This window comes from Suricata suricatta, chromosome 10 (genome assembly GCF_006229205.1).
Source record: "Suricata suricatta isolate VVHF042 chromosome 10, meerkat_22Aug2017_6uvM2_HiC, whole genome shotgun sequence".
Classification (NCBI taxonomy): Eukaryota; Metazoa; Chordata; class Mammalia; order Carnivora; family Herpestidae; genus Suricata; species Suricata suricatta.
In genome coordinates this window covers 72019908-72039197 of record NC_043709.1, presented here as the reverse complement: position 1 = coordinate 72039197, position 19290 = coordinate 72019908, and the positions used below count along the sequence as shown (strand labels likewise).

At 39.3% G+C, this 19290-nt stretch overlaps 1 protein-coding gene across 1 annotated transcript in view; it reads left to right on the top strand.

Moving 5' to 3' along the window:
• Positions 1-19290, top strand: part of LRRK2 (leucine rich repeat kinase 2) — a 131587-nt gene that overhangs the window by 94874 nt on the left and 17423 nt on the right. Inside the window, 3 exon segments of the mRNA XM_029955821.1 lie at positions 1-79; positions 5025-5185; positions 18009-18179. Of these exon segments, the coding sequence (XP_029811681.1) occupies positions 1-79; positions 5025-5185; positions 18009-18179 (411 nt within the window).

Sequence of the window (19290 nt, the reverse complement as noted above, 5' to 3'; positions counted from 1 at the left end):
GCTTGCTTCAGCACGACAAGGCCAGTCTCACCAGAACCCTACAGCACAGGATCGCACTCCATGTGGCTGATGGCTTGAGGTAATTAATTAGGGCATGTGGTTTTCTACTCTGTGTGTGACAAGAGTGAACCCGAACCTACACTTAGGTTCAGCGAACCACACTTTCCAGTAACGCCGTGTCCCAGTAACAGTTCACAAACAACTTGAGGGAAAAACTACCATTTCCCTGAACAGATTTTTTAATTTCATAAAGTAAGAGTAGGAAGACAATGCAGAGTGTCATAGTTGAGTAGAATTTGGGGGCACTTGGGTGGCTCAGTCGTTTAGCATCTGACTCTTGATTTTGGCTCTGGTCATTTTCTCATGGTTCGTGGGTTCGGGCCCCTGTGTCGGGCTCTGCACTGCCAGTGCAGAGCCTGCTTGGGATTCTTTCTCTCTCCCTTTCTCTCTGCACTTCCTCTGCTTGCACTTTCTCTCTCTCGCTCTCAAAATAAATAAAATAAAATATTAAAAAAAAAAAAAGAATTTGGAGCCAGGAAACTTGTTCCAAAGTTCATATTCTTGACCCTGTATGACCTCCTTGCCCTAAAAAAATATAGGGTAAATTTCACAGGGCCAATGAAAGTGCCAGCTATCATGGATCATTCTAATAAGGAAGGATTGGTCCGTATTTCTGAAGGGGACTGGAGTGATTCCTGTGTCTGAGGCACACCCGCCCCGCAGCCAGCTCACACTGAGACAGAGCGTGAGGAGGCAGCACGAGAGAGCGGAAAGGCCGCAGTCTTGGGAGACAGAGGAACCCAGAGAAGTCACCGCTCCACACACATACCTGTGGTTTTATACCTCTGAAAGTCGTCTGTTAGAGTCTGTAAACTGTGACTAATACAGTGTGTGACCTTTCAAAAGCTTTTGTGATCTTTGAAGACATCCCCGATTAAAGTCTGGATTTCCTCCTCCTCCCCTGCCCCCATCTCCAGTCACACACTTATTTCACCTTGGAGTCGTCCTTCCTTCCTTCCTCTCTCTCACATCCCGTACCTAATCCTTCAGCAAATACTTTCAGCAGTCCATTAAAACCTACCTTGATGCAGCTGCTTCTCACAGCCTCTCTGCTGGCCCTCAGCGTCTGAGCCGCCGTCATGGCTCCTGGTGACCCGCCCGCCCGCTCTCACCTGTGCCTCCTATTCCTCCGCACACAGCAGCGACCAGGGTGGCTTTTCTACGTGGAAGTTGGCTCAAGTCTTTATCCCGTTATCACCCCTCTGCTGCCTCCCTCTTTGGTCACTGTGCTCAGCCACTTGCTTCTCTGAGGTCTCTCGAGTGCACCCTGGGCTTCATACCAGCTCTTCTCTGGCCCCCAGCTGTCCTCTTGACTCACTGCTCATTTCTTTCAGGTCTCCTCTCAGGATGTCCCTGCCTACCTGGCATCTCCCTGGCACCGGTAGAACTCTTTGTGTTTTCATTTAAAGAATTTGTTCATTATCTGTCTCTGCGCTAAAATCTAAGGGCCACGATAGGACTTGCCATCTTCACCTTCATATCCCTGGCACCTGGAATGGTGAGCCCTCAGTAAATACGTGTTGGAGGTAGGGAGAGAGGGAGACAGGAGACAGGGAGGACCCCAGTGCCTGGCGCCTGCAGCCACACAGCGAATGCAGATTTCTTTCTCTTCCTGCTCTTCTGAAACACTGTCTGTTCCTCTGTGGCAGTGTCCAGAAATGTAAATAGAATGGATGGCAAGGAACACAGAGAAACACTGCTCACAAACAGATAAAACCAAACCAGGAAGATATAACTTAATATTGTATAGAGAATATAACAGGCACATAAAATAAATAGGTTTTCCTTTTCGAAAAGAGTCCGGAAGCTACAGAAAAGCATACAAATTATTAATGAAACAGTATTGCAGTTTGGATTGGGTTGGTATATCTGCTTTTGACCACCAGGGGGAACCGTGTGTTAAATTAGTCTAGATAACAGGCAACAACTTCTGGTGCCTTTCAGAGCAGGATCCGTCACTTTCCTAAGTCCCCAAGTTTTTCCCTTATTCTAACACATGATTCCAGAATGCTTATGTATAAAATGTTCAGTTGCTATCTCTTATTCACCACCATTTGAAAGACCTCACCTCTAAGGTGTAACATATTTTTGGTTCTCTGAGACTTTACTTTAAATAACAACTCTTGCAGTTCCTGATGAAGTAAATGAAATCTCAGCATATTATCCTTTAATTCGCATGATTTCAGCCTAATGCCAGGACAGCTTTCTGGATCTTGTGCCACAAGAAGCTAGTAGATTTTAGTAGCTTTCAGTCTTCTACCAACACTAAGTATGTTTTTAAAAATTCAACATTAATATTTGTCTCTGCAAATTTCAGCATAGAACTGTAACTACAGAGGTAGAAAGAGACAATGAAGTCACACTCCTTTGGAGTCCCTTAAGAGATGGAGCTGTTTAGAAAGATAATACAAAACTTTTTTTGCATTACATATTCTATCTTTTACAGTATTGCCTACAACTTAGCTTTCATTTCTAATTCAGTCTTCTCCCTAGAGCTCTTTATCATAATTCTCAATTACCTTGAAGATATGGTCACCTGTATTTCCCATAAGCTTCTGTGTTTCATTATTCACAAAATTGAGTTTCCTTTCTCTGCTACTTCCTCCTGCCATGAATCTGTTTTTTTCCCTTGTATCTTCCACTTGCTGAGGAAGATCCTTGTAGTCACTGCTAGGCTACCCCTCTCCTCCCAAAAGTAAATATCCATTTGGCCACCAGGTCTTTGACTGTTTCACATTATCTTTTCCATCAGTTCATTTAGTTTTATACCACTATAGCTGCCTCGGTCCAGTACCTCTAGGGAATTATCAGAATATTTATGCTAAAATAAAAATCTAATTATGCTTGAAACTCCCTGGGAATTCCAAGCTATTTGTGAAATATGTACAAACTCCTTGACAGAGCATCAAAACTCTTTGTGTATGCCTCTTGCTTTTCTCTGCAGCCTCTTGCCTTTCCACTGCCCTCATTCTACATTCTAATCATTCTGAAGGTCTTGACTTTTCCTTGACATCCATGTCTTTCTTTGCATTTGTCATTCCTCTTTTCACACACTTGTCTGCCTAGAGAATTCATTTTCCTGTTGAATTTGCTCACATACCATCTCCACAATGAAGTTCTGAATAGATGGTCTCTCTAGCACATATTTCTTGGGTTGGCTGTATGCAGAACTTCGTGTTAGGTGCTGGCGAGGAAAAGGCAGACATTATATATATTATCTTATCAAGGTTGAAAACCTAGAGTTTAATGGGAGAGTCTGCTTTGTTATCTTTACCTCTGTTTTTCACCCTCTGGCTTTCGGTACCCACCACAGTTCTGCAGCCTTGTTGGATGACCTGCCTCTCCTCGATTCTGACTGCTTAAGAGCACAGATATAAGGATATAAGAGATATATAAGATATAAGGATATTATTATATCCCCTAGTGACTGACCCTCATAGAAACCCAATACAGATTTGTTAAGTGAATGAATGCATGATTAATTCTATTTAAGATGAGATAAAGTTTACTTTTAATTATAAAGAAAGGAGTTACTTAGTAACTCTGATGATAATGACAATTAAAGAATGACTAACTGAGTTTAGACCGGTTTATTTTAATAAAATATTTGACAATGCTCATTGTCATATAATGCATAAGTTACAGAGGAATTATTTTCAGTAAGGCAAGCTCTGTACTTGTTAATATATCAAAAGCTATTTTGCTAGTCTATTAGAAGCTATTAAAACTGTGCTTTTTAAGATTAAATTCTATAATTGAACATTTTAACTAACCCAGTTAATCTTTCCCTCCCACTGACATTATTTCAAATTATGTTTAAATATTTTTTTTAACCTTTGAGAAATATCCTGAGAGAGTCTATGTTCTATAAATATTCTGGAAGAGGCATGCATTCGGAAGGATTTGGATGCTATTCAATTATGCATGACTTGGCTTTAACTTTTTTCTTCTTAATCTCCCAGCTTTTCCCTTCAACAGGGCAAGGGTAGCTAATGGCCTTTCCGTAAGCCCTTGGTAAATTTTCTTTTGAGTCCATTACTCGTTGTTAAGGTCAACTTCATTAGTACATTTATCTTATTTTTCAGCCAAAAATATGTAGAGTGAAATGAGTAGGCCTAATGTCAAATGTCCTGACTACATCCTGGAAGAGAAAGAAACTTCTACAGTAGCTGATGCAATTAAATGATACATGCACTTTAGGCCATCATGCAATGGAAGGGTCAGAGTATTGCTGCCACTCTGCCCATAATCCCTCTAGCGGTAATTGGTAATTGAGTAAATATTTATTGGTGCGATGTGACCCAAACCAAAAGCCGCAAACAAACAAAGGACTTAGATCTACCTCTGTTAAGTTCTCTAAAAAATTGTCCTTTCAAGGTAGGTCATAATTTGCCTGGGAGATCACGTGGAGAGCTATAGCAAATTGGCACCATGGAGCAAGGAAGACAGAGCGGGGAGGGGCTGTGGAAATCTGAATTTTGTGAATATGTAAGGAAAGGTGGTGATGGAGTTACTTTAGAGAGTTACAGCAAAATCCTATCAATTCATATTTAACATATTTACATTTTAAACAAATTAAAATAGTCATATGACCTTTGAGAGAGTTCAGAATTCTTTTCAGTAATTATTAAATGTACGAAAGGAAACTCACCAAAAACTGGTACTTTGCTTAAATTCGTTGTGCCTTAAAGTTTAAATCACTCACATATCAGGATTGACCTGTTTTTGTTGTTGTTATTGTTGTTGTTGTTGGTTTGTTGTTTAGTTTTAAAAGCACAAGCTCGTTTTGTAATATTTGGCTTATATGTTTTCATTCCCTTCTATGATATCTCTTCACTTTGAGGGGTAAACCTTAGCACAGAATTTTTGATGCTTTGGATAATGGATGTGCATACTTAAATCATGACAAAAGTTGTAATAATACAGTCACATTTTAATGACTCTGCCCGTGTGTCGTCTGGCAGATACCTGCACTCAGCCATGATTATATACCGTGACTTGAAGCCTCACAATGTGCTGCTCTTCACCCTGTACCCCAACGCTGCTGTCATTGCAAAGATTGCGGACTACGGCATCGCGCAGTACTGCTGTAGAATGGGGATAAAGACATCAGAGGGCACACCAGGTACATGAGAAGGTTTGCTTGTCAGTTCCTTCCCAGGATGGATCACCAGGGACTTCAGTTGTCAGTTCAGGAGAATCGAGAGAATGCCATGTCCTATCATGTTGTGAACAGACATTTCTTGTGTGAATAACTATGACCAGTACATAGTGATTTTAATCACTATATTCTATAGGGGAGAAACAATCCACTGTTATAATTTCCCAGGGGGAGAAATAGATAATGTTTGATGTCAAATTATATTTTTAAAAGTTGCATTTTTAAAACATTTTGATGCTCCAGAGGTGGTAAAAAGGAACAGCAGAATTGCAATCTAGGTACTGTTCATGTTTACCTAAAAATGAAACAAACCAAATTCAGGTTCCCAAACCATTTCTTGTAACTTGGAAATCCAAAAAACTTGGAAAACCCAAAGATTTTTTAAATAACTGATTTAGTGACAAAATCTGACCCGAACCAACTTGATACTTAGTATAGTCTTTATTTCTCACACATATTGTCAGTGTGAATGTGCGTATGTTTCATGTCAGAAAAGATCACATTTGAATACAGGCTGCCGGCCCCAATCTTACTGAGTTTATGGAATTATATGCATTATTATTGACTTTCTTAAATATGAAAAAGTATAAAATTCTAAATACTTCTGGCTCCAAGAGTTTCAGATAGGGACTTGGACTTGAAAGTTTTTAGTTGTTCTGCTCTTGACATGGGTATCCTTTCTTCTTCTTTATTTCTTTCCTTATTGGTAGATTGGTACAGGAGTTTTTTTTTTAATTTTTATTTTTGAGAGAGAGAAAGAGAGAGACAGAGCATGAATGGCGGAGGGGCAGAGAGAGAGGGAGACACAGAATCAGAAACAGGTTTCAGGCTCTGAGCTGTCAGCACAGAGCCTGACGTGGGGCTCGAACCCAGACTGTAGGATCATGACCTGAACCGAAGTCGGATGCTTAACCGACTGAGCCACCCAGGAGCCCCTGGTACAGGAGTTTAAACCTTTAAATACTGCACTTCAGTTTTCTTTAAAATGTGTTAGTTGTTAGTACTTCAGTACTTAAAAATAATATAGCTTCTCTCTTTAGCTGTCTATAGCAAGATGAGTCATGGTTACTATGTAAAGTGAAATGTACCCGCTCTGGATGCCATGATATCTATTATCTCCAGAAATCACAGACATTATTTTCTTGCCTTAGATTTTCATGTTGCTTTTTAGGATCATCCACAACCCCAATTTGTCACACCTGTTCTAATAATCCTATTCTCCTGTTTCCTGACTTTCTACCAGTGAAAATCTACTTCCTGTGCTCTTGTGTTTGCATGGTCTATGTTTAGACGTGTTCTTTCACATCACTGTTTACTCCATGGAGTCCTCTTTTCCTTTCTCAACTCCCATTCTCTTTCTTCTAGCTTCAGATTCATCAGAATCTCAGTCAGTTCTGATTAGTAAGAAACAGTCGTAGGACAAGGGCTCTGTACAGACATCTTGTCTTTTGGTTTTCAGTTTGAGTGGGAATAGAAGATTGAGGGATTGAGTTATGTTTGGGGGAGCAGCTCCATCTTCAGAGAAATTTTGTATAGTTATTTGTAGATTATTTGTAAATAAAGTTACAGGTGGCTTTACATCATGATGATTGTACCTCAGCTAAAACAGTTGCCTAAAATGGAAGATAATAGAGGATGTCTGGAAGTTGGCAAAAAATCCTAGTTTGTTCTTTAACCATCTCCCTAGCTCCCAGCTTCTGATGCCTGGTTTTATTTTTGCTTAAAATCTATATTCTACCTTTTGTTTTTCATACCTATGTGTTGTAAGTAGAGTGTGTTCTCTTATCAACCTTTCAAAGTACATATGGCTGCATGTGTCACTGGCTTGTTTAATAATAATAAAATAATTATCATCTCTTGAGCACCTGCTGTGTACCAGGCTTAGTGCCAGATACATTAGGCACATGATGTCTTATCCTCATGCCAAGGCTGAAAGTTAGCTTTTATCTTCTTATCTATAAAATGAGGAAACTGATGCTCAGAGCAAGATTCTATACTTGCAGGAAGTCATGTAGTAAGTGGTCAAGATAAGAATTCAGTCTAAATGAGAAATGAATCCAGAGCTATTTGGCTTTAAATCCTAAATCTCTCTCCTCGATTACATGCAACTCTAACATGTACTTAACGAGGCTTAAATATTTAATCTTAGTGACTAAAAAAATCAAAATAAATAAGGCAAAACAATGAGGCCATCATAGACAGCAGATATTGTCAATTGTAGTTTTGGAAGAAGAATCATGGGGGATGGAATCCCATAGGTCTTATATATTCCCACCTAGAAAATGTGGACACAGGATGAGGGGTTTTCTCTTGGGACATCTGCTCATTACTCTTGGTGTGACCTGAAGGAAGGCCAGGCCACTCAACTGGGGCCTGAAGTTTGTTCCCCTCACAATTCTAAACCAGTAACAGTGTTCATGGAGTAGAAATTCTACTGTTGATGTCTTGTTCACCTTCTTGGACAGTTGTTCCATGTAGTACCTGGTGACTGTGATCTTGGACTCAAGCCTGCCACTTCCCTCAGCGGGCTGGGCTCAGTTCAACTCTGTTCAGACTCTTGGCCCTTCCTTTTAAGTGTCTGACTTCCTGGTTTTGGTCAAAATTTGCCTATTGTTCAATATCCCACTACTTCTTCATGCCAAGCCAGATACTTGTTACTGATCCTCTTAATCTGCTATATCACTGTGTGGCAAAATACACATGGAGAAAGATCGTAACAGAAAAACCCGAAGCCTGATCCCTTCTTTTCTGTCCTCTTCCCCCCAGCTACTTAATACATGGTAAACATTTTTTCTTTCTATATCCCAAACCTTCTCTTTATCATTACTGAATTCACTGTTGTTAGAGAACTTCTGATGATCCCAAGCCAAAACTTGGCCTCAGATTTTATTTATTTATTTATTTATTTATTTTTATTTATTTATTTTTAATCATAGTTTGTTGTCAAATTGGTTTCCATTTAACACCCAGTGCTTCTCCCCACCAGTGCCCCCCGTCCATGACCATCACAAATCATGAGAGACTATTGAATACTGAAAACAAACCAAGGGCTGACGGGGGAGGGGGAGGGGGAAGGGAGATGATGGTCAGATTTTAAATAACATAACCATCACCATTGCTAACCACCATCACCAAACTTTTCCTTCCCAAAAACAATTATGCTTGAGCAGAAAATCATCCCCTTTCATATGATTTCAGTTATCTCCTGTCTTTTCTTTTTAATGGTTTTTCTTCTTAATGTTGTAATTTTTCACTTTGAAGCTTCTAGAGAAACAAAAGACCATACATTTTTTAAAGTGTTATGTGTGGGTGTTTTTTATACTACCCCTACTGTGGTACATTCACTCTGTTGCGCGCATGTAAGTATGGGTTCATTACTGTTGTTTCAGAGAAGATGGGAAAGGGAGCAGACCTTTTGTAGTATGAATGGTGTGCTGCCTCATGCTTAGACTTTTGTGTGGCTTGATTATCTCATTTAATCCTTTTGAGTGTCTGACATAGGTCCTATTACTATTCCTGGTTTATAGGTAAGGAAACTGAAGTCTAGGGACCATTAGAAATGTCTACAGAGTCATACAAAATGCAAATGCATGCTACCCGGGTGCAGAGCCCATGCCAGGTAGCACCAGAGTTGGAGTGCAAGTTAGAAACAGTTCACTTATTGGGAAGGACGGACACAGTGTCTGTTTGCATTGTGAAAGGTAAATGCGGGATGGGTACTTTCAACTGTAAATAACTTAGGAGAGCATCAACTTTAACTCAGTTAAATGGATACGTTTATGTCATATCCTGTCTTGGTGCCAGTCAGCTCTGGGTCCTGTGACAGTTGCACTGTTGACTGAGGGGAAAGGCTGAATGATGGCTTCAACTGTGCCAAAATCCATAGAAATACAGTAGTCTTTGGGTAGATAAAAATGTTACTCTCTGGCTATGCACTGTTATCTGAGGGAGATTATGAAACATGCTCTACTCTTCTGAAAGTAAAAAAGGAAGGAAAACATATGTTTCTGTGCATGATGTGATATGTAGTCAGACCTAACTTATAAATTTCATAGATTTTTGATCTACAGATTTTTATCTTATTTACTCATTGCATTTGTTAAAATTCAAGCTTATCTGAAAAATTACTTCTGAAAATAGCGTTTAGACAATGAATCATATTTTCCCAATTATTTTGATATTGTAATTATTATGATAATTCCCCAGGAAATTTTTTCTTTATTCTCTATTCATTTATTTATGCATCTGGCAATAATTTATTGAATGTTTCCCAAATACCAAACTGGTTCTACTACTTCATGCTGGGTGGTGTTAATGTAGGTTTACTTCCTGGGGCTCAGTTTTCACTTACGAAAATTGTGATGAGAAAAACTAATGCTTACCTTATAGGGTTGTTTTCAGGGTGAAATTAAATAGTCCACACAAATAGTATAGAACAGAGCTTGGCATATTGTAGTTTCTCTGACTATTTTGGCAATTGCTCTAGTGGTGGATTTGGGGGAACATGCATGAATAAATGTAAATTTTACCCTCCAGAAGGCACACATTCTGCCAAGACAAACAGGATTACACAAACAAATAATCATAAAACATTTTGTCAGTTTCAATAGGCAATCAAGGTATAGTGAGAAGAACACAAAGGATCCAGTAATTAACTGAGTTGTAAATTGTCAGGACTTCCTTCATAGAGGAGAGGATTCTGGAATTATATCTTAAAAAAGGATAAGCTGGAAGTTTGAGAAAACAAAACAAAAACAATGAAAGAGCAAGAGTAAGTAGACTTTCCAGGCAAAAGGTACTAAGGTATAATATGACTTGTTTTATTTAGATAACTGCAAGAAATCCTGATGGTCTAAATTATAGATGGAGGATGAGGGATTATTTAGTTAAGTGTTTCTCAATTGTGGCTGTACATTAGATGACCTCTAAAAGACTAATGTCTTTATTTTTTATTATTATTTTTTTTTGGTAAGAAATCACCAGTTTATTGAATGAAAAAGTTTGGGGAGGTCTGGAGAATGAGAAAAACACTTTTCAGAATGAAGTTCTTTGCAAAAGCTTCTAGAAGGGGTGAAAGGGCAATAGTAAAGCTCTGGAGGTGCTGGGCGGGGGTGGACAGAGTGCCGCGGTTGGGATGGTGGCCCTGCGTGCTCAGCCTCTCCTGAGAAGGCTGATGGTTGAGGCTGAGGAGTTGGCTCAGACCCCCATGGCAAGAGGGAGGGTCTGGAGCCTGCTGGAGAGAGGCCTGGCTGGGAAGGTGGGCCCCCTGTCCAGGCGTGAGGAGGGGAAGGACACGCTGGGGGATGGGACACAAATGGACATGGTGGGCACAGGGAGATGGAGGGTCACAGACAATATGCCGGTGGGGGTCTGCCTCCCATCTGTCCCAGTCTGGAGTTCAGGAGGAGGCGGCTCTGTGCTGGGGTGTAGGGGGAGGGAGGCAGAGGGAGGAGAGTCATCAACAAGGGGGAGCCACAAGGACAGCGACTGGTGCCCAAGCGAGTCACATGGAACCACCAAGAGACTGGTGTGCAGAGAACCAAAGAAACACTCAGGGACGCTCGTGACATCTAGGGGGGACCTAGGGGTCAGTGAGGAAGTCTTGTATGGGGGAGACCAGGAAGGCCCCTGCACCCCAGAGACACATGGAATCACCACAGAAATGCTGTTCTGGAGTGAGGGGGGGCTGCTCCTGTGGCTGGAGGGGAGGGGGTCCCTTGGGCTCAGGGTGCCGCTCCTACCCCACACTGGGAGAACCCACAGTGGCAGGAAGTGGCCCTGGGCTCCACTCGAGGGGGGCAGGTTGGGCAGCCGGCAGAGGGAGGGGGCGGGCTTGATTCCCTGCTGTGGGCCAGGGCTCCAAGATTCCTCTTTCCAGGAAGGACCTGGTGCCATGTGGGGAGTCTGGAAGTCGATGAAGGAAGGCCCAGAGGACTCAACGCCAGGGATGGGCGCCAGAAGGCAAAATCAACATGCCTTGGCCTGGAGCAGGAGGGAGAGGACTGAGCAGGAGGGTGGGGAGCAGCGTGCCCCCAGCAGTGTCCTTCGGGACTGGGCAAGAGACATGCAGGTCTCAGGGGTCATTAAAGAAGATGTGTCCTGGGGCTGTATCATTTACAATTCAATGTTAGCAGGCATGGAGTGGGACTCTCAATCTGGCCACGGGTTAGGAGCCCCTGGAGAGTTTTCAAATATGTGGGTCTCGGACCTCAGTCCTAGGGATTCTTATTTAAGTTCTGTGAAGTTTGGGATGAAGCCCAGATATTGGTATTATTTTAATATCTCTGGTCTAGAATGAGGGTCAAGAACATGTCCAGTGTTTCAAGCATGCAAATATTTCTAATACACAGCACAGTGTAACCCTTTTCTAGCTCATGTAGTGCCTTTTAAATCAGGCCAAATAGTAGAATCTTTCAGTTTGGGGAAGTCATTGAAAACTTTTAACAAGATGATAAGTATTTACTCTAGATTTTGAAAGTGTGAGGCTGTGATAGAAACAAAAAGTTAACGTAAATTTGAATGGAGTTTGGACTTATATCCAAACTTTTAAAAAGCCGTGTCAATTACTTTCAATTAATCTTCTCCAGTGGTGCACATTCTATTCTAGGCACCACAATGGAATCTGGAAGGGCAAAGATAGATATGACTGTGGCTGTCTGGATACTGCTAAACATGGGCTGTGAAGTCAGGCTGTCTGGGTTAGAATTCTTGCTCTACCACTTACTACCAGAGACCAGAGAAATTACCTAACTTCTTTCCTTGGTTAAACAATTGTAGCTAATAACAATCTCTATTTTAGGGGATTTCTGTGAAAATTAAATTCATATAAAGAAATTCATATAAAGTGTTTGGCACAATGCCTGGCACATTCTACCTGCCTTTGCTTTTCCCAGACTTTCTGCTCTTCCTTCTGAACTTAGAGGGTGCCACGCTCTGTTCTTGTTTCCCTTCCCTGTGCTGTGGACGGGAAACTCTCTGCGGGGCCATCAGAGGACTTGCCTTGTTTGTTTGTTGTCTCTCAGGGACCACCGTATTTTGTCTGGCTATTTCTTTGTTTTATGCATGGTGGTAAATCTAGTCCCTCTTATTCCATCTTTGCTAGCGGTAAAAGACTTACATGAGCATCCTAACTTAACAAGTGTACACTTAAGATGTCAGTTAGTACTTGACATTTTTAGTCTTTGAGGGCCATTGGTGTTGAGCAGGGAATCCCTGCGGTGTGGTGAGATGGTCCACGAGCCCCATAGGTCATTCGTAATATTGATCATAGATCATACGGCGATATAGACCCTTTGTGAAGACGCAGGAGATGATCCTATTTCTAACCTTTCCCAATGGCAGGTGATATTAAAAGTGTCCATTTTCTTCCCAAATTAAATTCAGTGGTGAATAAATTGAATAGCTTGAAAGTGTATTCTTCCCGATACTACTATGGTGGCAAGCATAGTTAAATGTAAGGTGAAAATTTTGGACGAGCTTGCAGCTGCCACTCCAGGGGCGTCCTCAGTGATAAGGCACACATAGAGTAGCTTGGAGGGTCTTCTCACGGTTAGACTGATAATCAGACATCATGTTGACAGCTTAGGGCTTAACGCCCTCAGGCCCCCTCCTCCCTGTCGTTTTGTGTTTTGACGTGAAGGATTCCATGATGACGCATCTCAGGCCAAGTCATTTTATTTTTTTAAGTTTATTTATTTATTCTGATACAGAGCACGGGAGGGGCAGAGAGAGGGAAAGAGAAAGAAAATCCCAAGCAGGCTCCACGCTGCCAGTGCAGAGTCTGATGTGGGGCTCAAACTCACAAACTGACAGATTACAACCTGAGCTGAAACCAAGAGTCTGACACTTAACACTGAACCATCTAGGTGCCCCAAGCCAAGTCACTTTTAAATAGTATTTGATTTACAAAACATAAGGGCACAAAATGAAAGCAGCAAATGCTATTAAGCAGGTCAAAATATGTGCTTCTAATAAGTTAACAGCAATAATTCTTACCCCTCTGGTAACAGAGATATATCTGTATCTTGATTCAGTTGTGCTTAAGTTATTTATAGCTATATTGTAAATTCTGCTTTAGTTTTCTTTTTCTAATTAATATTTCAGTGTTAATGACATGTTCGATGTCAGATATCAGTTTTAGCAGTTGTGTCATATTTCTTTCTTTTTTTAATTTTTTTTTTGAGAGAGAGAGGCTGTGCATGATCAGAGGAGGAGCAGAGAGAGAGGGAGACACAGATTCTGAAGCAGGCTCCGGGCTCTGAGCTGTCAGCACACAGCCCAATGCAGGGCTCAAACTCACAAACCTTGAGATCATGACCTGAGCTGAAGTTGGCCGCCCAACACACTGAGCCACCCAGATGCCCCCGTTGTGTCATAGTTCATTGCTAGTATGCACAGTAATTTACTAACTTAACCACTTTATGTATATTTAAAGTTTTTTTCTGACTTTCTGATATATTGACAATGTTTTAATTGACATAATTATACATTTAAATTGTCCATTTATAAGAAATAATTTTTTAAAAATTTATTTGAGAAAGAGATTACATGCAAGCTGGGAAGGGGTAGAGAGAGAGGGAGAGAGAATCCCAAGCAGTTTCTCTCCTGTCAGCAAGGAGCCCAGTGTGGGGCTAAATCCTACAAATGGAGAGATCATGACCTGAGCCAAAATCAAGAGTCAGCTCTTTAACCAACTGAGCCGTCCAGGTGCCCTTGTCCATTTGTGAAACTAATCTTTTAAACATTAAATTTCTGGGCATGGTATTGCTGGATGTGCATGTTTTCAATTTGGATACATTAATTGTCTCCTAGAAAAGTTAGTCAATTTAAATTCCCTTCATACTCAAATTAGAGCTCTCATTTCCCATTCTGGGTTTCTTTTTTTTTTTTTTTTTTAATTTATTTGTGAGAGACAGAGAGAGGCAGCAGCTCGAGCAGGGGAGGGTCAGAGAGAGAGGGAGACACAGAATCTGAAGCAGGCTCCAGGCTCTGAGCTGTCAGCACAAGCCCAACGTGGGGCTCAAACTCACAAACCGTGAGATCATGACCTGAGCCAAAGCTGGATGCTTAACCGACTGAGCCACCCAGGCGCCCCTGGGTTTCTTATTTTTTTAATCTTCATAAAATTAATGATCAAAAATAAAAAACTTAATGTTTTTATTTTTCAAGTCTTTATTTAATTTGCTTACTTTTTATTTGAGGCTAAGGAGTCTTTAATATATTTTTCCCTTCATGTCCTGTATGTTTTGGTGTCTTTATTCATTTATCCATTTTTCTTATCATTTGTCAAACTGCCTTTAGTCATGTTTCTCTGCCTCTCCTGTACTGCAGATATTTCAAGTGAAGGGTTTTTCCTTCAACCGTGTATATGGCATATTGCCAGTGTAGAGTTTGATTCTTTGAGGTACACAACTTTTGTTTCTTTTACCTTTTGGGGTTTGATTTTCCTGACTTGTTTCATTAGCACTACACCAAGAACGGGGATGACAGGGGTGCTCTGCCCCTCTGCAGGCAGTGGCTTATTACTTTTAAATTCTCTAAACCCAGTGTGCTGCCCCCAGCTCGCAGCCTGTGGCTCGCCCCACCCCTGCTTTGGTACAGAAAATGATTAGGAAGGCCATCCCAGTATTATCCACTTAATTATGAATATTTCTTCAGTACTTTCACAGGTTTATATTTACATTCACACCTCTGGTTTATTAGACGTTTATTAGGTATAAGGAGTGATGCAGCTAATTCCTCCCCTTAACACAACTCACACTACTATCATTTATTAAAAGGCTGTCTTTTCCCTGCTTGAATTTGAATGCTGCCTTGATTATATCTTTCCTCCATATTTGGGTCCAAGCTCTCCATCTGGTTTCAGTGCTGCCTAGATGTTGGTAGAGTACCAAAGATTTTAATTGTGTTATTTTATAGGACAATCTGATTTACACAGTTGTTGATTGAACATTTTTGAAATTCATGATTTTCAAGTGGATAGTATACCTTTTTCAGAGAAACAAGTTACAGCAATATTTTATGCACTTTCGTGTTTAAAGGTGTGGGTTGTGGATAAGCGTCTCATGTTATTCTACATGGTTTGTTGAATAAATGTCATCTTATTGCGATCTGTGACAACATATTTAATGCAGACCAGGCCATTTGATGGGTTATAGTCAGATCATCCTTCAGTGTTTACTATTTGAGGGAACTTTTTTCAAACAGCATCTACTCCTCCATGGTTTAAGTCAGAAGAAATTGTTAGTGCAATCAAGAAATTAGAAAATTATTAGAAATTCATCAGGTGAATTTCAGGCAGCATTTAGAAGTGCTTTATATTGTAATTGAGGTACCTCCTGAATATATAAATAAGGATTATGTTCTCCCACTGGGGATTGTGTCAATGAAGATATTTATTTTGAAAGGAGAAGATAAGAAGGTTAAAATCATTTCTGTGTTGAAGTCAGTATTTCTTTCCATATCCTCGCAATTATCTTTCTTAGTGTCTCCTCACTGAGAAAAAAAATTCTAAGCCTCTGTGCAGCTCTAACATCTGTGGGTTGATGCCTAGAGGGCTAAAAACTGTTGTGGAAGGATATGTGCCTTGGATGAGAAGTTAGATTAAGTGACCCTCAAGTTTTTCTGCTCTAAGATCCCATGATTCCAAATACTAATGCTTCTAACAGCAAATTTACCACGGGACAAAATACAGTGAATGTTTTAATAGTCTTTGAATAGTACCTTGCTATAATAGATACCTCAAAAATGTGTTGAATGAATAATAAATAATTAGATGAGATTTATTTTAGCCTCTAAAATCCCTTTAACATTCTGGAAAAGTAAGCATAAATATTCTTAATGAACTAGCTAATGTGTGAGCAGCTCATTATTTTTAAGTACTCTTGACTTTACCATTCATTATCTTTGTGGCCTTAGGAAAACACATAACATTTTTGAGAAGATTATGTTATTCGTAAAACTGAAAGTCCTCATTTGCCCACCACAGGTGATTTTTGTGCATAGCAAATGAAATACTTAGGGAATTATCTGTAAGATGCTATAGCAATATGAATTAGGATATTCATATTTTACATTATGATTACATGTTGTCACAGGTACAGTTTATTAGGGATCTTTTTAAGAACTATCTTAATTACTTACACAGTTCTTTGGCTTAGGGTGTGAGTATGAAATTATGGCTATGTAGGAAAATGCCCTTATTCTAAAAAATGCATATTATATCTATCAATTGGTTGAGTGATAGATCGATCAACAGGTGTATATAAATATATATAGATAGACGTATGTATATATGTGTATATATATATATATATAGAGAGAGAGAGAGAGAGAGAGAGAGAGAGACAAATGCGGGAAAATGCTGAGTGTGTGCATATGGAGCATGAACAAGTGTGGCGACATGCTAACTGGAGAAAGTCAATAATTAGCGCCCTCGGGATTACCAGACTCAAACTGGACATCCCATCTTTCTGATTCTTCATGGCCTTCCTGCCTGGGAAAGGACTGCTGGACCTCATCTTTGATGGTAAACAGAACTGTCCAACAGAACTCTTTCCAAACTCAGTCAGTTAGTTCTTGAAGGATACGAATTTATAGTTTGTTTTATTTCCCTGGCTATATGCTTAAACTGCAATAACAATCCTGCATGTTCATCGTAGAAAATCTGGAAGTATAAAAAATTAAAATAAAAAGTAGTAAATACAAGATGCCCATAATTGTTATTACAATCAGATATCAGTTTGCAAACTCAATTTTGAAAATATTTAAGTCTACAGAAAAGCTGAAAGTATAGTACAATATACACCTGTAAGCCCTTGACATAGATTGATTATTAAACGTAGGTCACAGTGTTCTTTCTCTTACCTTTATGTGTATATGAATCTGAGACACTGAAATTAAATTGCAGACGCCATGCTACCATGCCTAAGAATACACATATATTCTCTTAGAATAAGGGTGTTTGTTTGCATAATCACAGTACCATTATCATAGCTAAGAAAATGAACTCAGCTGCTTTCTTTTTTCACACATTTGACAACTTCCTGTCCATTAGGATTTGTATCCTATACATCATCTTAAAAATTGTGTTTCAGTCAATGCATAGCACACATTATTTAACCAATTTCTTTTTATAGTTGGATTTCATTAAATTATTGATGTTTTTACTATTATGAATCATGTTGAAATTGCTCTTTTTTGAATAATTTACAAGCAATTTATTTCTATTGTGAAATGAGAGGTTTTATTTCCCTTTAAAAGAGTTTCAGTCATGAACCAGCACCTGAGAGAGAGAGCTTTCATTTGTTTTTTATTCATGGTTTTATTTTTATTTTTCCATTGGACAGGAGGGGCAGAGTCACAAGCCCTGGAAATAATGAAGGCATTGGACTTTAGTCAGGTTAAAGTGACTTGGAGTGAAGTCGAGAAATCTTGTCACTCCTGACCCCTCCTTTGTTTGCAACACTTTCCTGCAAATAGTTATTTTTAGGAATGAGAAAAATGATACTGGTTTTTTTCCCCTTGTTAGGCTTAATTTGTTTAATTATGAAACATTGTTTAATAATCATTATTGAATGTTCATCCTTATTATTTTTCAAGATCAACCTTGAGATGAAGCGTTAGCACAGGGCTGTTTACTGGCTGCGTGTCTCCTTAGTGAGGACATGGCCTGATTTAGAGCTCCTATCCTTGACTCTTCATCAGCATATATGCCTAAGAATATTCCGTCTTGGGTATGTGAGCCCTCGTGTTGGGCATATTTATTAATACATCTGCTTCCTTTCAGGGTTTCGTGCACCTGAAGTTGCAAGAGGAAATGTTATTTATAACCAGCAGGCTGATGTTTATTCATTTGGCTTACTACTCTATGACATCTTGACAACTGGAGGTAGAATAGCAGAGGGTTTGAAGTTTCCAAATGAGTTTGATGAACTGGCAATACAAGGAAAATTACCTGGTAAGTGCTATTTTATCTACGATAAACATTTTATTTTTAATATCAGCAGCTTTCTTTCCAAGTTATTTAATTGTAGTTATAGATTTAATTCATCTCACAACTGATGGTTTTTTTGTTTGTGCATGAGTATTCTTAAATCCTGTTACACAATAAAAATGACATGAGAGAGAGAGCAGTTTTAGGCTTTTTAAAAAATATCCCAAATTCACATTAATATATTAAGTTGAGAAGAAGATTCGGAAAAGGAACTTGCTGTTAGAGCTCCAGGCTTAGTGATTTCTGTTCTTATGAAGAGTTACTATGTGCTCATTAGCCTGAGTGTTTTCATTTTCCTGGAGGGAGATAATTTACATGTAGGAATGGAAGGTTAAATTATTTATAATACTAATCTTTAGTAGTAAATATTAATAAGAACTAGTAAATGGCTGTTTAATGAGACCCGATTGCGTTTTGAATGGTTGTCTCATGTTTTTAAGAAATTCTAGAATGTTGTCGCTCATTTCTTAACTATGACTTCAGTTCCCCTTACAAAATACTCCTTTAAATAGATTTGTTTTTCATATTTTCTGCTTTTTCTTTTACTTAAGGAATATTTTTGAGTGTATGCTGGGGAGGATATTCCCCAGGTATGAGGACTATAGCTTTAACTCCCTCCTTTAAGGGGACTTTAAAAATTCCCACCAAAAGAAAATGTATTATTTTTTGGATAAACTTTCAACACAATGAGATCATTGGCCTTATTTTGTCAGTTAGCTTTCTGAAAGTGACAGTCCCCAGGTCTCTGGTATCTACCAACCAGAAGAATGGCACACCTCTTATAAAAAAGAAATGTGCACAACTGACTGTAGGGATATGAGGATTAAATGGTTGATAGATTTAAGTATTAAAATTAAAAGTAATTTCACAGAAGTCTAATTATTATATGCACAAAAGTTTTTTCAAAGTATATGTGAAATGAAAATCTGTTATTTTATTCAGTTGGCATTTGTGTCTTTTTTATAAGATAAAAATCAAGACGTCTTTTTGATGTCTCAAGTAGAGCTAAAGCTAGAAAAATTATCTTTAAGTTAGTGATATAAGTAGATCCATAATAAAAATAGGATTATGGAGA